General features: G+C 45.7%; 1 protein-coding gene across 1 annotated transcript in view; it reads right to left on the bottom strand.

Moving 5' to 3' along the window:
* The window catches only part of TRUB1 (TruB pseudouridine synthase family member 1), a 39,796-nt gene extending 24,230 nt beyond the window's left edge, over positions 1-15,566 (bottom strand). Inside the window, exons 1-5 of the mRNA XM_082267956.1 lie at positions 15,433-15,566; positions 12,960-13,052; positions 11,037-11,092; positions 8,129-8,210; positions 481-553 (exon numbers count right to left, since the gene is read on the bottom strand). Coding sequence (XP_082124082.1) covers positions 481-553; positions 8,129-8,210; positions 11,037-11,092; positions 12,960-13,052; positions 15,433-15,553 — 425 coding nt within the window. The 5' untranslated portion in view covers positions 15,554-15,566. The remainder of the gene's footprint in view (positions 1-480; positions 554-8,128; positions 8,211-11,036; positions 11,093-12,959; positions 13,053-15,432) is intronic.
* Between the last annotated feature and the right edge of the window lie 401 nt (positions 15,567-15,967).

Genomic DNA, 15,967 nt, shown 5'->3' with positions numbered 1-15,967 from the left:
TTTTTTTTTTTTTTTAATAAGTGATCACATACTCCATTTTCAGCTGCATAAGGATCTTCGAAAGCTGGGAGGAGAAACAACACCACATTGGTCTTCCCAGTGAATGGCTGTGCAGGGGGAAGGCATGTTTACACAAGTCTAATCATTGAAGGAGAGCAGGCTGAGTTCTCAGCAGAGCAAGAACACTGACCACGCTGTGCTCTCATGCCTAGTGTGGTCAGTTTTTAATAGAAAAACAGAGGGACCAGCAGGAACACCAGGGATTACAAAGAAAGCAACACAAAAGAGAACAGGAGACTTTCTCGTACAAGTACATGGAACAGCAGGCACATATCAGGAATATGAAATGTTGGGTTTATATATTCTTTAACCCAGAGTATTAATAAGACAGCCAGGCCACCAGCATTTGCAGAAGTAGTCAGCAATCTCAGCGCCTTATTTTCTTTTTTTCAACAGTTCTACATATATAGATACACCTACAGTGGAGGGACCTGCATGATGTTTCCTGTAAATGTCTTCAGCGCCTTCTCCAGGTCCTCTCTAGTGATGTGATCTGCAGGAGGAAAACAAAACTATTAATAAACATTTATAGACCCACAGAGAAAGGGGTGGGGGGATAGATACACTATATTGTCAAAAGTATTGGGACGCCTGCCTTTACACACACATGAACTTTAATGGCATCCCAGGCTTAGTCCGTAGGGTTCAATATTGAGTTGGCTCACCCTTGCAGCTATAACAGCTTCAACTCTTCTGGGAAGGCTGTCCACAAGGTTTAGGAGTGTGTCTATGGGAATGTTTGACCATTCTTCCAGAAGCGCATTTGTGAAGTCAGGCACTGATTTTGGAGGAGAAGACCTGGCTTGCAGTCTCCACTCTAATTCATCCCAAAGGTGTTCTATCGGGTTGAGGTCAGGACTCTGTGCAGGCCAGTCAAGTTCCTCCACCCCAAACTCGCTCATCCATGTCTTTATGGACCTTGCTTTGTGCACTGGTCCAAATCATTTGGTGGAGGGGGGATTATGGTGTGGGGTTGTTTTTCAGGGGTTGGGCTTGGCCCCTCAGTTCCAGTGAAGGGAATTCCTCGGGTGTCAGCATACCAAGACATTTTGGAAAATTTCATGCTCCCAACTTTGTGGGGAACAGTTTGGGGATGGCCCCTTCCTGTTCCAACATGACTGCGCACCAGTGCACAAAGCAAGTCCATAAAGACAGGGATGAGTGAGTTTGGGGTGGAGGAACTTGACTGGCCTGCACAGAGTCCTGACCTCAAGCCCATAGAACACCTTTGGGGTGAATAAGAGCGAAGACTGTGAGCCAGGCCTTCTCGTCCAAAATCAGTGCCTGACCTCACAAACGCACTTCTGGAAGAATGGTCAAACATTCCCATAGAAACACTCCTAAACCTTGTGGACAGCCTTCCCAGAAAAGTTAAAGCTGTTATAGCTGCAAAGGGTGGGCCAACCTCAGTGCTCCTCTCAAGACCCCTCAGACCTGATACAAGCAGTAGGTTGGATCTTTGGAGGAGTTATGCAAATATCAAAATGTCTTGAGGAGTGAACTCAATATTGAACCCTACGGACTTTCTTTTATTTGTTACATCTCAGTGCTGCTGACCTCCTGCAGCCTTATTACAGTCATGTCTACATACACTCCATCGATGGCTGCATAGCATTTCTCAGGACAGGTTTCCCAATGGATGGTGACAACAGACCAAGCCTGTGTACTGTGTGACAGCATGGCCACTTATAGTCCTAATAGGAAGCCTGTGTGGCAGGGTGACAATGCAGGAACATTGACAAGAGTCACTCCATACCATGGAGGTCCTGAACTTGGACTCTCTAGCAGGATTCAGATTTAAAAAGAACCCTAAATTACATTAAAATGTTAAAGATGTGATTAAGTTTAGATTTACTTTAAAGCACATATCAGCCAGAAGTTGCCCATCGCTGTGTCCTTCCATACAACGCAGCGATACCCAACCTCAGTCCTCAAATATCCACAGCTCATGTTTTCCGGATTTACTTCACCTTGTACAGGTGCTTTAAAAAAATGCCATTGGCTTGGAATTTATGACAGCTATTTGATCTAAGGGAAATTCCAAAACACGGCCTGTTAGGGATCCTTGAGGATTGAGGTTGGGAAACAATGATGTAATGAATTGCATCACACAACATTCATTCCTATGGCAGGCTAGAGTCAGAGCGCCCCCTGCTGCCTCAGGATACATCTCCAGAACTGCTGTGTGCTTCCCCTATGACCAGTGCTGGAGTGATCAGCAGTCACACAGAGGACCCGATAAACATCAAAATAGGGCAGAATGCAACATTTTTACTAGAATTTAAACAATGACACGCAATGTGCAATGCAACACGTGTGACAAAAATAGAAAATTCCTATTTGCAACATGTCACAGAAATGTTGCAATTTGAGCAAAACATATAATTGAGAAGTTTGCATACAATTTCTACCGAGAAACTAAACAAGTGGTAGGTGGCTCAGGGCTCCTTATAAACTCGGGTCATTGTGATGCAATATATAATTAGTTTTTTTCTGACAATTTCTGTTGGAATTTATCATGCTCTGCGCCACCAAGAGTTAAAGTGTTACTAAAACCACAACAGTAAAATCAGTCTGTATATGTAGAAAAGCATGCTCGTTCTACTAACTGTGGAACCTAAGGAGTTAACCTAATACATTGTGTAAAAAGGCTGTTTGATCCGGTCTTCCCTGTACCTCCCCTTCTTCCATAGTCCCCCAAACCATTTTCTGATAAAACAGAGCCTTGAGGACATGCTGCTGCTCAGTTTGGTGTATATTGCTAAAGAGTTTTTTTTTTTTTCCCCTGGGAGAGTGCATGTGATCAGCACAGGGCCAATCAACACTGAGGAGACAGAGGGTTAGAGGTTCCACAGCCTCATAGGACAGTTGGGAGAATGAAAACTCTTCCTACTGCTTTAACCAGACACTGATAGAAGTCACAAGACTGCTATATACTGCTGATGGGAAAAGGAAAAGGTGTTTAGCAGTTTATATTTACTAAAATAATTGTATTTCCATGTTGTGTGTACTGTGGAAGACCAGATATAGTGAATGCAGGCTCCTGGGTTTAGTAACACTTTAATTGGTATCAAAGTCTTACTGTAAACCCTCACCTTGTAAAACAACCTGTTCAGTTTAAAATAGAAATGAAAAGCAAAACATTTGTGTATAGATATAGAAAAACAAGTACTCCCCCTCCTTTCTTAATAAGTGATCACATACCCTCTGTTCTCAGCTGCATAAGAGCTGAGAGAAAAAATGCAGCATTTTCACCTTTTAACCCCAACACAGTGCAACCCACCCAAAGGCAGCATTGACGTGTGAGCAGGGAACAAAGAGAACAATTACATTAATTGATTTGTTAGTACTGGGGGGACTTCTGTAATATTCATTGGTCTGTTGTGATATGTCCCAACATCACGCTCCTTCCTCTGTTGGTTATAAACTCATTGAGCACCTGCTGCTCAAAAGAGTTTACTATATATTTATTTAATTTATTTATTTATTTAATTAGGGATAGACCGATTATCGGCGGGGCCGATATGCACTTTCCCCGATATATCGGAATTGGCCACCTTGCCGATATTTCGGCAGAGTGCTTGTACTTTCCTGCAGCTAGAGGCATCACCCCGGTACCGGTGTCCATAGCTGACGGTCGGCTGTCTTGTAATGACAACCGATGCGGCTGAGAAGCTGCTCGGCTGTCATTACAAGGAGCGGGAGGAGATGTCCCCCCCCCGCCTTCGCCCGGGTAACCAGCCTGCACGGAAGCCAAAGATTCGGCTCTGATCAGGTCTCCATGCAAAAACCCGGAAGTGATGTAATGAGATCACTTTTGGGTACTCGGCGCAAGATTAAAAAAAATTACAGCATTAAAACAGCCAAACTTGGCGTTTTGAATGCTTTTAATTGCAGAAGTGGGGTTTGGGGTCGGCAACCAAAAACCGATATCGGTCGATCACTAGTATAATCTCTATCTCAGTAAAAAAGTCTGACATAGGCCTCATGTACACTGCTGCTGATAAACGGATGTTTAGGAGCAGTTGGGCGTTTTTTTTTTTTTCAGCAGCCCCTGAACTCTCCTCTATGTTATCTTATCAGTCCATGTACATTGAGATGTTTAAAGTCTTTAAAAAGGGTGTTGAGTTTAGTAGCATTTTTTTAAAGCAAAAAAAATGCGTTGAGATGGAATTTTATTTGCGTTTGAAACACCAAATGCTTGTAACAGCACGCAAACGTGTCTAAACACGGTAACTCGCGTTTATAAGCGTTTTGTTTATAGGTGTTTTCAAAGGATACACTTTTGACCGTTTTACAATGTAAAAACGCTTCTAAACGCAAACGCCCCTAAACGCGGCAAAACTGACCTTTTTGACCATCGGTTACCAGCTGTCAAGTTCTATCATACAAGAGAGGTTTTCCATCGTCCCGTATACATGAAGCCTTAAAAAAATCCTTATATTGGATGACATTTAGTGTGCTTGGTTCCATACAAAAAACTTTTTTTTTTTTAAAAGACAAACTACTTTTTGCCATTTTTCAGCCTTCGTTAAATCTCAGTGCTGCTGATCTCCTAGAAGTAAACACCAACTGGGTGCCATTTAGTATGCTATATGCACTGTACTGTTAAACAGCTGCAATGTTTATTTTCCATAAATCCTTGTTTTCACCTTTTTTCATCTCTTGTCACATCTTAGAGCTGCTGATCTCCTGCAGGCACTTCTGGACTGAATGCGCTCCAGCGATATCTGCATGGCACTTCCTAGAACAGCTTTCCTTTTGGTGACAGCAGCAGACCATGTCTATGTAATGTGTGTTGAAATAGCCACTTGCCCTTTGTCCACAAGGTTTAGGAGTGTCTATGGGAGGCCTATGCAGTGCCACTGATAGGTCATCGGGCATTCTGTAGTTGGCCCAGACACACAGAAGGGCACAGACAGCAGGGGGATCAGTGTGGTGGGATGGGAGAACAATTAACCAATTCAATACTTTCACCCCCTTCCTGTCCAGGCCAATTTTCAGCACCATCACACTTTGAATGACAATTGCGCGGTCATGACAATTGCACGGTCATGAAACACTGTACCCAAGTTAAATTTTTATCATTTTTTTTTTTGACAGAGCTTTCTTTTGGTGGTATTTAATCAGCGCAGTTTTTTTTTTTTATTTTTTTATCAAAAGAAAAAAAGAAAAAGACAGAAGATTTTGAAAAAGAAAAAAAAAAGTTTTTCTTAATTTCTGTCAGGAAATTTTGTAAATAAGTAATTTTTTTCCTTCACTGATGTGCACTGATGAGGAGGCACCAATATGCCGCACTGATTGATATCACTGCTGGGCACTGATTGATGTCACTGATTGGCATTGGTGTCACTAATGGGCATTGTTTTCTTTACTGTAATCAGGGTACTGATGATCAGTGCACTGATTACCTCTCCTAGACTCCCCTTTGAGGAAGAACTGCTGATCCGCTCTCTTCGCCATACACTCTGACAGAGTGAGGGCGAAGAGCGCAGATAAACGGCACTTCCTCATATACATGTGACCGGCTGTGATTGGATACAGCCGGTCATATGGGTAAAGAGCCATGTCATCAAGATCGGGATTGCGCCGTGTCCTAGGAACGCTGCGAACCCCCCGCGGGTGCGTGAGAGTAGCCGTTCTGGGGCACCGTCATATGAAGTACTCCCAGAACGAGAGCCCCCCTGCTCCACCGTCATTTGACGGTGGGTGGGCGGCAAGTAGATAAAGAACAATGCACTGTTTGTCTCTCTCTCTCCCTCCATGTGCTGCCCACATCTGATTCTCCCCCGCATGTCCAGGCCCCCCCTGGGGGAGGGGCCAGTAAATACATAATTGACCGGCCACTTCATTTTCAGAATTGGTTACAGTGAGTGATCGGTACTGATTGCTCGTGTCCATTGATAACCGAGTATAGTAAATTTGTGTTTACTATGCTTCCGTTTATGAATAAACAGGAGCCTCTATCTCCTGTTCATTCATCCTCCGTGCAGCTGAGGCTACAAAGAAGGGAACTGAAGAAGCTGTGTCCTCAATTCCTCTCTCTGTTTCAAAGGTCATTCAAGAAAGCCCCCCAACCCAACTGCGTTATAAGTTAAAAAAATAAATGCTGTACAAGGCCCCTGTGATTTCTAACAGCAGCCCTTTCTAACGGCAGTAGGGCTGCGCATCTTCACTTACCTCACGATTCGATACGATTATTAGGGTCGCGATTCGATAATATTCGATTCCGCGATGCATCACGATTACTATGGGGACCCTTTTCTAAAGGGGGGATCTATGGGGACCCTTTTCTAAAGGGGGGATCTATGGGGACCCTTTTCTAAAGGGGGATCTATGGGGACCCTGCCCTAAAGGGGGATCTATGGGGACCCTGCCCTAAAGGGGGATCTATGGGGACCCTGCCCTAAAGGGGGATCTATGGGGACCCTGCTCTAAAGGGGGATCTATGGGGAGCCTGGGCCTGCCCTAAAGGGGATCCAGGGGAACTGAGCTCTAAAGGGGGATCTATGGGGACCCTGCTCTAAAGGGGGATCTATGGAATAGATCCCCCTTTAGTGCAGGGTCACCATAGATCCCCCTTTAGAGCAGGCCACATAGGGTCCTCCATATATTCCCTTTAGAACAAACAAGGCACTAGGCAGGGTTCCCCACTTCTCCTTTAATGATCCATTCCAATTTTAAAGTCTGGAATCGCTGTTATAGGAGGACACTTGCAATGCAGAATGAATGAAGAGTTGATTTACTCATGTGACGTCTCTTATGAGGAGAAGCTGGAACCCGGGCGGGCTGGGGCATGCTGCGCACTGCTGAGACCGATCATGGCAGGCACGGGCATCAGGTTAGAAGAGTTACCTGATGCTAGTTGTAGTACCGTAGGCCCTGGTAAGGAGGAATGCTGGGCTCTGTAGTCCCCCTAGTTGTAGTATAACAGGTCCTGGTAAGGAGGAATGCTGGGTTCTGTAGTCCCCCTAGTTGTAGTATAGCAGGCTCTGGTAAGGAGGAATGCTGGGCTCTGTAGTCCCCCTAGTTGTATAACAGGCTCTGGTAAGGAGGAATGCTGGGCTCTGTACAGAGCCCAGCATTCCTCCTTACCAGGGCCTACTGTACTACAACTAGGGGGACTACAGAGCCCAGCATTCCTCCTTACCAGGGCCTGTTATACTACAACTAGGGGGACTACAGACTCTGTAGTCCCCCTAGTTGTAGTATAACAGGCCCTGGTAAGGAGGAATGCTGGGCTCTGTAGTCCCCCCAGTTGTAGTATAGCAGGCTCTGGTAAGGAGGAATGCTGGGCTCTGTAGTCCCCCTAGTTGTATAAAAGGCTCTGGTAAGGAGAAATGCTGGGCTCTGTACAGAGCCCAGCATTCCTCCTTACCAGGGCCTACTGTACTACAACTAGGGGGACTACAGAGCCCAGCATTCCTCCTTACCAGGGCCTACTGTACTACAACTAGGGGCACTACAGAGCCCAGCATTCCTCCTTACCAGGGCCTGTTATACTACAACTAGGGGGACTACAGAGTCTGTAGTCCCCCTAGTTGTAGTATAACAGGCCCTGGTAAGGAGGAATGCTGGGCTCTGTAGTGCCCCTAGTTGTATTATAGCAGGGCCTGGTAAGGAGTAATGCTGGGCCCTGTAGTGCCCCGACCTACCAGGAAGCAGAGCTGCAGTCACTTGTGGGTGAAGTAGCGGTAGGTGTATGGAGTAGGGCTTGGACAGGTCCCGGGTGATGAGCCTCATGATGGCGGGCATTTGGAGCTCGGACTAGTAGCGGATATCTTGCAGTGCACGGTACAGGCGGAAAGCAGGGCCTCCTCGGCCAGTCCATTGGGGAAGATGGCAGTCCATGGGTCAGTTTGCTCTGCAGGCTCCGCTCTCCTCCTCTCCACTCGCATCAAGCGCCAGCGCCGCCCACCCCCGGAAGTGACGTCAAGCTAATCGATTTTGCAGTCACCCCGAATCTATGCAGAATCGCGAAGGGTCGCATCGCGATGCATCGATTCGGCGATTATATTCTGCAGGCCTAAATGGCAGAGCAGAACGACTTTAAATGTGCAGCCCATACCATAAGGTTTCTCTTCGGTCATGGTCCCTGATGCGTCCAGAGTATCCGTTTCCTTTCCCAGCTCACCAATCACTGTGTATTTCTGAGTGGAGAAGAGAAAAGACTTAGGGGGGAAAAAAAAAAAAAGAAGTACAACAGCAGCTAAAGTTCCATAACTTTCAGGTAGAAGTGAGTAAGGTTTAAAAACAAAAAGTTCAGCAACACAACACACTTGCTCTGCACAAGCTTTCTCTTCCTTCTCGGTGGCGGACGTTTCCTGTATTAGACAGCAGCCAATCACAGTGACAATCAGATCTGACAAATATGCGGCCACCCAACAACAAATATGTGCGGCATTGTGAGCATTAAAGCCCACTCTTCTGCCACCACACGTGTTACACAAGAGCCAACAGCTTAATGTCTGTCACTACATCTTTAGGGATTTGTTTCAAAGGATCATTAAAGCAAAATCATAACCAACCATCGCCCAGCTTCCATAAACCAACCATTGCCCAGCTTCCATAAATAAAACAATCCATTTTATTTATACACATTAAAGTGGAAGTAAAGTTGATGTGTAATCAAATGGCTGACAGCCAGTGTATTTATTACAGAAAAGACCCTATTGGTCCCTTCTGCCATAAATGCATCCTTCTGCCTTGTCAGCTGTCATGGTCACGCAGCTCAGCAAACATTTACAGCCCTGATCGGCCCCCAATCTGTGCCGGGATGCTGTGACTCCCTTATGCATGAGTGGGAGTGGCGTCATTATGACCTGGCCTATCGAGCGGCTGAAGGCAAGGGACCTGGAAGGAAGACTGGGCAAAAGATGGAAGCAAATCGATCCCAGCGCTGCGCTGGAGGACACCATATGACAGGTAAGTCTGCCATAATGTAGTAATATGCTGTGCATACTAGTACATTTTGGCAAAACCCACCTGGAGGGGGGCCTTAAATTAAAAAAAAAAAAAAAAAAACACATGAAGATAGCAGACTTTACTTCCGCTTTAAAATCAAGTATATGAAAAAAAGGAAACATTCATAAATAAATTGAAGCTGTGATTATTACACCTCTACTTACTTTCTTGTATTTGTACCTAAGAAGGGTAAGCACAGCTTGATATGTTTGTGGATTTGACCTTTTTTACTTGATTTTAAAGTGGACCTTTCCCTTCAAATAAAAATTTGAAAGTATCCCATTAGGTAAATCAAAGTGTTTGTTTGTTACTTACATTTGTTACTTCCTTGTTGATTGGGGCAATGGTAACGTAGCCAGGGCCTCACAACGGCCCTTGGGAAGGGTCCATTATCAATGCTCTTAAAGCAGAGTTCCACCCAAAGGTGGAACTTCCGTTCTTTTGTTTCCTCCCCCCCTCCGATGCCACATTTGGCACCTTTCGGGGGGGGGTACCTGTTTTTGACAGGTACCTTCCCCACTTCTGGGATACGGCGCCATCCTTTGGAAGTTTGGCCCCCTCCTCCGCCGCCGAGCCAATAGGAATGCGCAGAGCGCTTCGCGCATGCAGAGTAGGGACCCGCCCGTGAAGCCAGCAGGGCTTCACTGCCGGGTTCCCTTACTGGCAAAGGTGGCGGCAGCACCCGACAATCGCTGGATTCCAGGAGAGGTAAGTGTCCTAATATTAAAGTCAACAGATACAGTATGTGTAGCTGCTGACTTTAAATTTTTGGAGGGGGAGGCCGAACTCCGCTTTAAATAGTTGGAAAGGCAGAAGGTTTTTCATCCTAATACATTCTATGCATTAAGATAAAAAGCCTTCTGTGTGTAGCAGCCTCCCCAGCACCAGATCTTTGAGATTTTTATTTTTGGTACAGTTCACATGTATAATTGCCATGGCTTTAGTAACAGGAGTGCCGGGCTATTTATATTGCTAAAGCCATGGCAATGTGTTAAAAACACCCCCTCTCACTTTCTCCCCCCCACTCTCACTCCCCCCCCCACGCTCTCTCCTCCCCCCCGATCTCACACTCCCCCCCCCCCCCACTCACACTCAATTTTGAACATAGTGTAGAGAAATTCTGTGACAAATGCATGTAATGTGGGCAGTGCAATATGTAGGTGTGGCTTTGTGTGGGTGTGACTTGTGTGGATGGGGACAGAGGGGACCCCATGATCTCCTTTTGCCTAGGGGGCCCCATGAGTTGTCAGTCCACCCCTGGCTATAGGTTTTTCTTCCCTATAATTCTACTTTAATAGTGGATATATAAGATTTAACAAACAAATCCCCCCTCCTGCAAGTCACCACGCCATAGCCTGCTGCTTATGTCATCTGCCCTGTAACGCATTATCTGTGACCAGCAGCATTAGCGCAGCGCTGAGGAATTGACCACAAGCCTGGCAACCGCCATCTTTCATCTGTGAGCAGCCAGAAAGGATTTTACAAAGTACGGGAAAGGATTATGGAAAACAGGAAAAGATGAAAGACTGCCCTGGAGCTCAATCCTTTCAGATGCAGCAGCTGCTCCGTCCAGAACTGTAATCGGACTAAACTGATATTCTCACTTCAAGTGGAGTGGTCAATAAAATTCACACATCACACGTCTGCACTTCTAAATCCCATTGTTATTTTTGCATACAAAGTCCCTCGTTTGTCATGAAAAACAATAAACTTGAGCACTCATATGCAACCTAAAGCCTGGGCAAAGAACTCTGTCTATCAAGCACATTGTAAGTGTTTCTCACGGTTAGAGACTGTAGAGTCTATTGGAGATCAGACAGACCCTATCTGGTATATTTGCAATGAAAAGGGAGGATACGCAAGCCACACTCACTGTGTAGCACTACTAAGCAGGGAGTAGAGTCTGCATATGTAATGAGCAAATAAGGTAGCTCCTATGTCAACAAAGAATTAAAAACCATAAACAGAAACAAAATTATTAAAGCCTCACAAATACCACTCACACGTCTTACCTTACTCCCTGCTAGCATGGTGCCCAACATTTTCGTCCCTTCTCCGATGCCAACCACTGCATAAAGAGATCAGGAAAGATTCAGCGGAATCCACCAATGCCCTGTATACACATAGAGCCACATAAAACATGGGAAGATTCTACAGCCTATCAGAGTTTAAAAGAGAACCTGTCTAAAGAATAAGGACAGGGGCTGCCATTGCGGACTTCCTGAAAATGCTAGGTGACTGACTGTATTGCAGGCACTTAAAGGGATTGTAAAGTCTTTCTTTTTAGGTAAAAATAACAAACATGGTATACCTACCTCCTCTGTGCAGTTGGTTTTGCACAGAGTAGCTCGGATCCTCCTTTTCTCAGGTCCCTCTTCGGTGCTCCTGGCCCCTCCCCCCTGTTTAGTGCCCCCACAGCAAGCAGCTTGCTATGGGGGCACCCCAGCCAAGCCACCACTCCCTGTGTCCATTCAGCCCAGACCCAGCCTCCTTCTCTCCTAATTGGCTGAATTTGATTGACAGCAGCTGGAGCCAATGGTGCCGCACTGCTCTCTCAGCCAATTGGGGGGGGGGGGGGGGGACATGCCTACAACATCCCTGGATCTAGATGGGCTCAGGTAAGTATTAGGGGGGCTGCTGCACACAAAAGGCTTTTTATCTTAATGCATTAAATGGCATTTAGAAAAAACCTTTTGACTTTACAACTCCTTCAAGAGTCCAGCACTTCTTGGCTCACTGCCCTGGACAATGACAAAAGGTCAGAACACCAGATGCCGCACATATGCACATTTTTTAGCATGTTACACACATAGGGAAGCCCATTCATTCCAATGGTCTTCTCTACTTGCAGCAAAGTAGTTCAGGCACCTTTTTGCACTTAACACATTTTTTGTGTGAAAAACTTGCACATTTTGCTATGTTTGGGATGCCATTAACATTGAATGACACCACAAGCGCAACATGCGTTTCTGCAGTATTGCAAACGACATAGTGTGAATGTAGCCTCTGAAAGTACCAGAAGCCAAAGAATCCACATTACAGCCAGACATCAGGCATTTTCAGGAGGTGATCAGCAATGGCAGACCTTCCATTCAGACAGGTTTCTTCTAAAAGGAAAGGAGGAAACAAGTCTGCGTGAAAAGCTTTAAGATGGAAGCTGCCATCCTCTCTCTTTAGCTCTGGTGGCAGTGAAGCTGAGCCATCCCTATTCTGGATCTAGTGTGATGCTGGGCAATGTCTGCTCCTATCCAAAGCTTTTCACACAGACCTTAAAACCAGAGAGGAAATCATTTTCCTGCACACAGCCCACTTCCCGTCTGTAGCCCTAATGGAGGGCACCTGAGACTTTTCCACGCTCAGTGAGACACCCCTCAAGCAGTGCCATCTTAAGAGCATTATAGGCCCCCGGGCAATGCAGTGTACTGGGGCCCTGCCCACACAATCACCCACGAGAATAAAAATACAAATTATCGATAAGGCAATATTTATTGGTACAACAGTGCCAGGCTAATGACAACCTCTAAGTTCGGCGGCTGGGTCCGGTGAACACACACGCGGACGGGAGTCAAGACTCGACTGTCCTGTGTGTACCTGTTCCCGTGGCGGTGGACAGGCATTCCTGCAGTTGTGGACTCCCCTTCCACGGCCCAAGTGGCCTGACAGCAGCGCAGGGCCCACAGGCGCTTGCAACCTGCCAAGTTCAGCGGTGGGATGCACACAGGAATTGGGACTAATGCTTGGCTCGGACTGGGTCGCTGGGCAGGTGGGGCCCCCCCACCAGCGTGCCCAATCTGTAAGATGGCCCTGCCCTCAAGTCCCCTATAGGTGGGTATAATTCTATACACAATATACAAACTCTGCATAGGTCATTATTAGCTAAATTTTTTTAAAAATGCCCCCCTAAAAAAAAAAAAAAAAAAAAAAAAATCACACACCCAGCACACCGGAGGCGGTGCTGTCCAGGGTTCCGCCATGTCCAAGTTTCAGTGTCTGCTTCCTCTTCTTTCTGTGTTCCTTTAGACCGGCCTCTGGAAGTTGGAGACAAGCACAGTGAGTACAAAACCTCCTCTAATGGTATCAGAGATTTAAAAGTGTGAGACATCTTAAAAGGTAATATTTAGGTTCTAGGTGCAGTCTTGAGGGACGAGTTCTTCTGTTGTAAGTTTACATCTCTCAGATATACTCCACACCTGCAAAACCCTGTGTGTTTTCCAAACCATCATCATTATGTTTATTGTATTGTAGTTTTACAAAGCAATCTGCTGGTTTTTACCCCCCCCCCCCCCCCCTCGGGTGTAAGCATGTGCTCCCCTAACCTGGAAATGCTGGATCACGTATATATACACTAGTGATGTGCTGAAAATTATTGGTCGAAAATAAGGTGTTCAGCATTGTGTCGAGAGCAAAAGAGGTGCCGAAAACGCCCACCATTTTGTTGTGATTTTGCCACGCTTATTGTGTGTTTTTCATAGGTCATGGGACTCAAAAAATGCATCAAAAACACAACAAGGGTGCATTTTTGATCCTTTCTTGCTGCGTTTTCAACAAGGAGGTGCTGACCAAATATGCACCAAAAATGCAGCAAGTGGGATTTTTAACACTGCTTCAAAAAGGTGCCGATAATGGTTGACAAATTCATATTCATTTAAATTCATGACATTAAAAAAAGTCAAATATTATACAATTATTAAAAAAAAAAAAATTATATACATTTTATACCATTAGTTTCGTTTTTGGCCAAGTGTTTGCTGAATTTTCAGTTAGGTGCAGCACTAATATGTATATATATATATATATATACACACACACACGTGATCTAAAGCAACAAGGATGCTCTTTAGCAGTAAAGCTACATGAGCCGATCCTAAAGTGGTTAAGGTGGCACAAGCGATCGCAAACAAGTTCTTTATCAGGGTCAGAACAGTGGCTAAGTGGTTAGCACCTCTCCATAACAGCACTAGGGTTGTTGGTTCAAATCCCAAACTTGTGGATTTCATTTGGGTACTCTGGTTTTCTTCCACCCTCCATGCTGGTAGGTTAGTTGGCTCCTGTCTAAATTTTCCCTTGTAGGTGAATGTATGAATGGGAGTTGGGCACAGCAGGTGTGCAGACCTGGGAACTCCGCACCGGGATGGTGTGAACCCCTAATAAGGGGCATAGCAGGTGTACAGACCTGGGAACTCAGCACAGGGATGGTGTGAACCCCTAATAAGGGGCATAGCAGGTGTACAGACCTGGGAACTCATAAGGGGCTCCCGCCATCTCTGTACTGAGTTCCCAGGTCTGTACATCTGCTGTGCCCATTATGAGGGGTTCCCATCATCCCTGTGCTGAATTCCCAGGTCTGCACACCTGCTGTGCCTATTATAAGGGGCTCTCGCCATCTCTGTACTAGGCACAGCAGGTGTGCAGACCTGGGAACTCAGCACAGGGATGGTGGGAACCCATCATAATGGGCACAGCAGGTGTGCAGACCTGGGAACTCAGCACAGGGATGGTGGGAACCCCTCATAATGGGCACAGCAGGTGTACAGACCAGGAAAATCAGCACAGGGATGGTGAGAACCTCTCATAATGGGAACAGCAGGTGTACAGACCTGGGAACTCAGCACAGGGATGGTGGGAACCCCTCATAATGGGCACAGCGGGTGTGCAGACCTGGGAACTCAGCACAGGGATGGTGGGAACCCCGCATAATGGGCACAGCAGGTGTACAGACCTGGGAACTCTGCACAGGGATGGTGGGAACCCCTCATAATGGGCACAGCAGGTGTACAGACCTGGGAGCTCAGCACAGGGATGGTGGGAACCCCTCATAATGGGCACAGCAGGTCTACAGACCTGGGAACACAGAGCAAGATTCTCACCAATAATGTCCCGGAGAGAAAGAAAAGCCATTTAGGGGGTATAATAAATAGGAACACTTTATTAAATCCCTTTGGGCCCCCTTACACTTTTCCATTATGGTGGGTTACATAAACGCACATTAAGGTCCCTGGATTGGCTACGAATGGACAAAGCTCTTCTTCCCCAATGTGGTGCAGGGAAGCACATTACTGTGTGTTGTAGTGCATTATATTAGTGTGTTGGGGTATCACTGTGTGTTGTAGTGTATTATATTAGTGTGTTGGGGTATCACTGTGTGTTGTAGTGTATTATATTAGTGGGTTGGGGTATCACTGTGTGTTGTAGTGTATTATATTAGTGTGTTGGGGTATCACTGTGTGTTGTAGTGCATTATATTAGTGTGTTGGGGTATCACTGAAATTAAAGGCACCACACTAACACATGCATTGTGTATTTTGCTGTTACTGCAAGATATAGGGAGTGGAGGGAACCTTCAGGAAGGTACATAAAAAGATATACATCCCTAATGAGCAAATAATCATACACCCCCCCTCCTTCTACCTTTTAGTAGCTTCATCTTCAGCTCATTCAGGCTCTGGGCCGATGTTGGCCCTTTAGGTTTGTAGACAGGGAAGAGCCCATTCAGGGACAGAAGTCTTGCAGCCTTCTCTAAAGCAGCCATGCCTTCTCCTGGAGGCAACTTAGCTCTGACATCATCAATAGGAGCCAAGCCGTGGAGGATTCTGGGAGATGTAGTCTACTTTGCAGATAGGAGACAACAGCTCTCGTCTAATGTGCTGCACTGATGAGAGAATTAAAAAAAAAAAGAAAATAATTTGTGATTTTTTTTTGCATCTTTTCTCCTGTAGAAAATGTCTCTTGCAAGTTAGGGATTTATTGATTGAAGACGGTTGGCACAAATCCTGTTTTACTTTGTCTGGGAAAAAACTGATTCGCTGATACGTTTATCGCTAGACCAGGTATCTTTCCATGATTGTGAGGATCGTACACTGAACCCATGTATTTCCTGTACCCAGAAACATTGTTACAATATATACAATCAGGGCTTTTTTTCTCCGAGAATAGGCGCAGGTAC

Source organism: Pelophylax lessonae (genome assembly GCF_965119305.1).
Source record: "Pelophylax lessonae genome assembly, chromosome: 9".
Classification (NCBI taxonomy): domain Eukaryota; kingdom Metazoa; phylum Chordata; class Amphibia; order Anura; family Ranidae; genus Pelophylax; species Pelophylax lessonae.
This window is presented reverse-complemented; position numbering and strand designations above follow the sequence as displayed.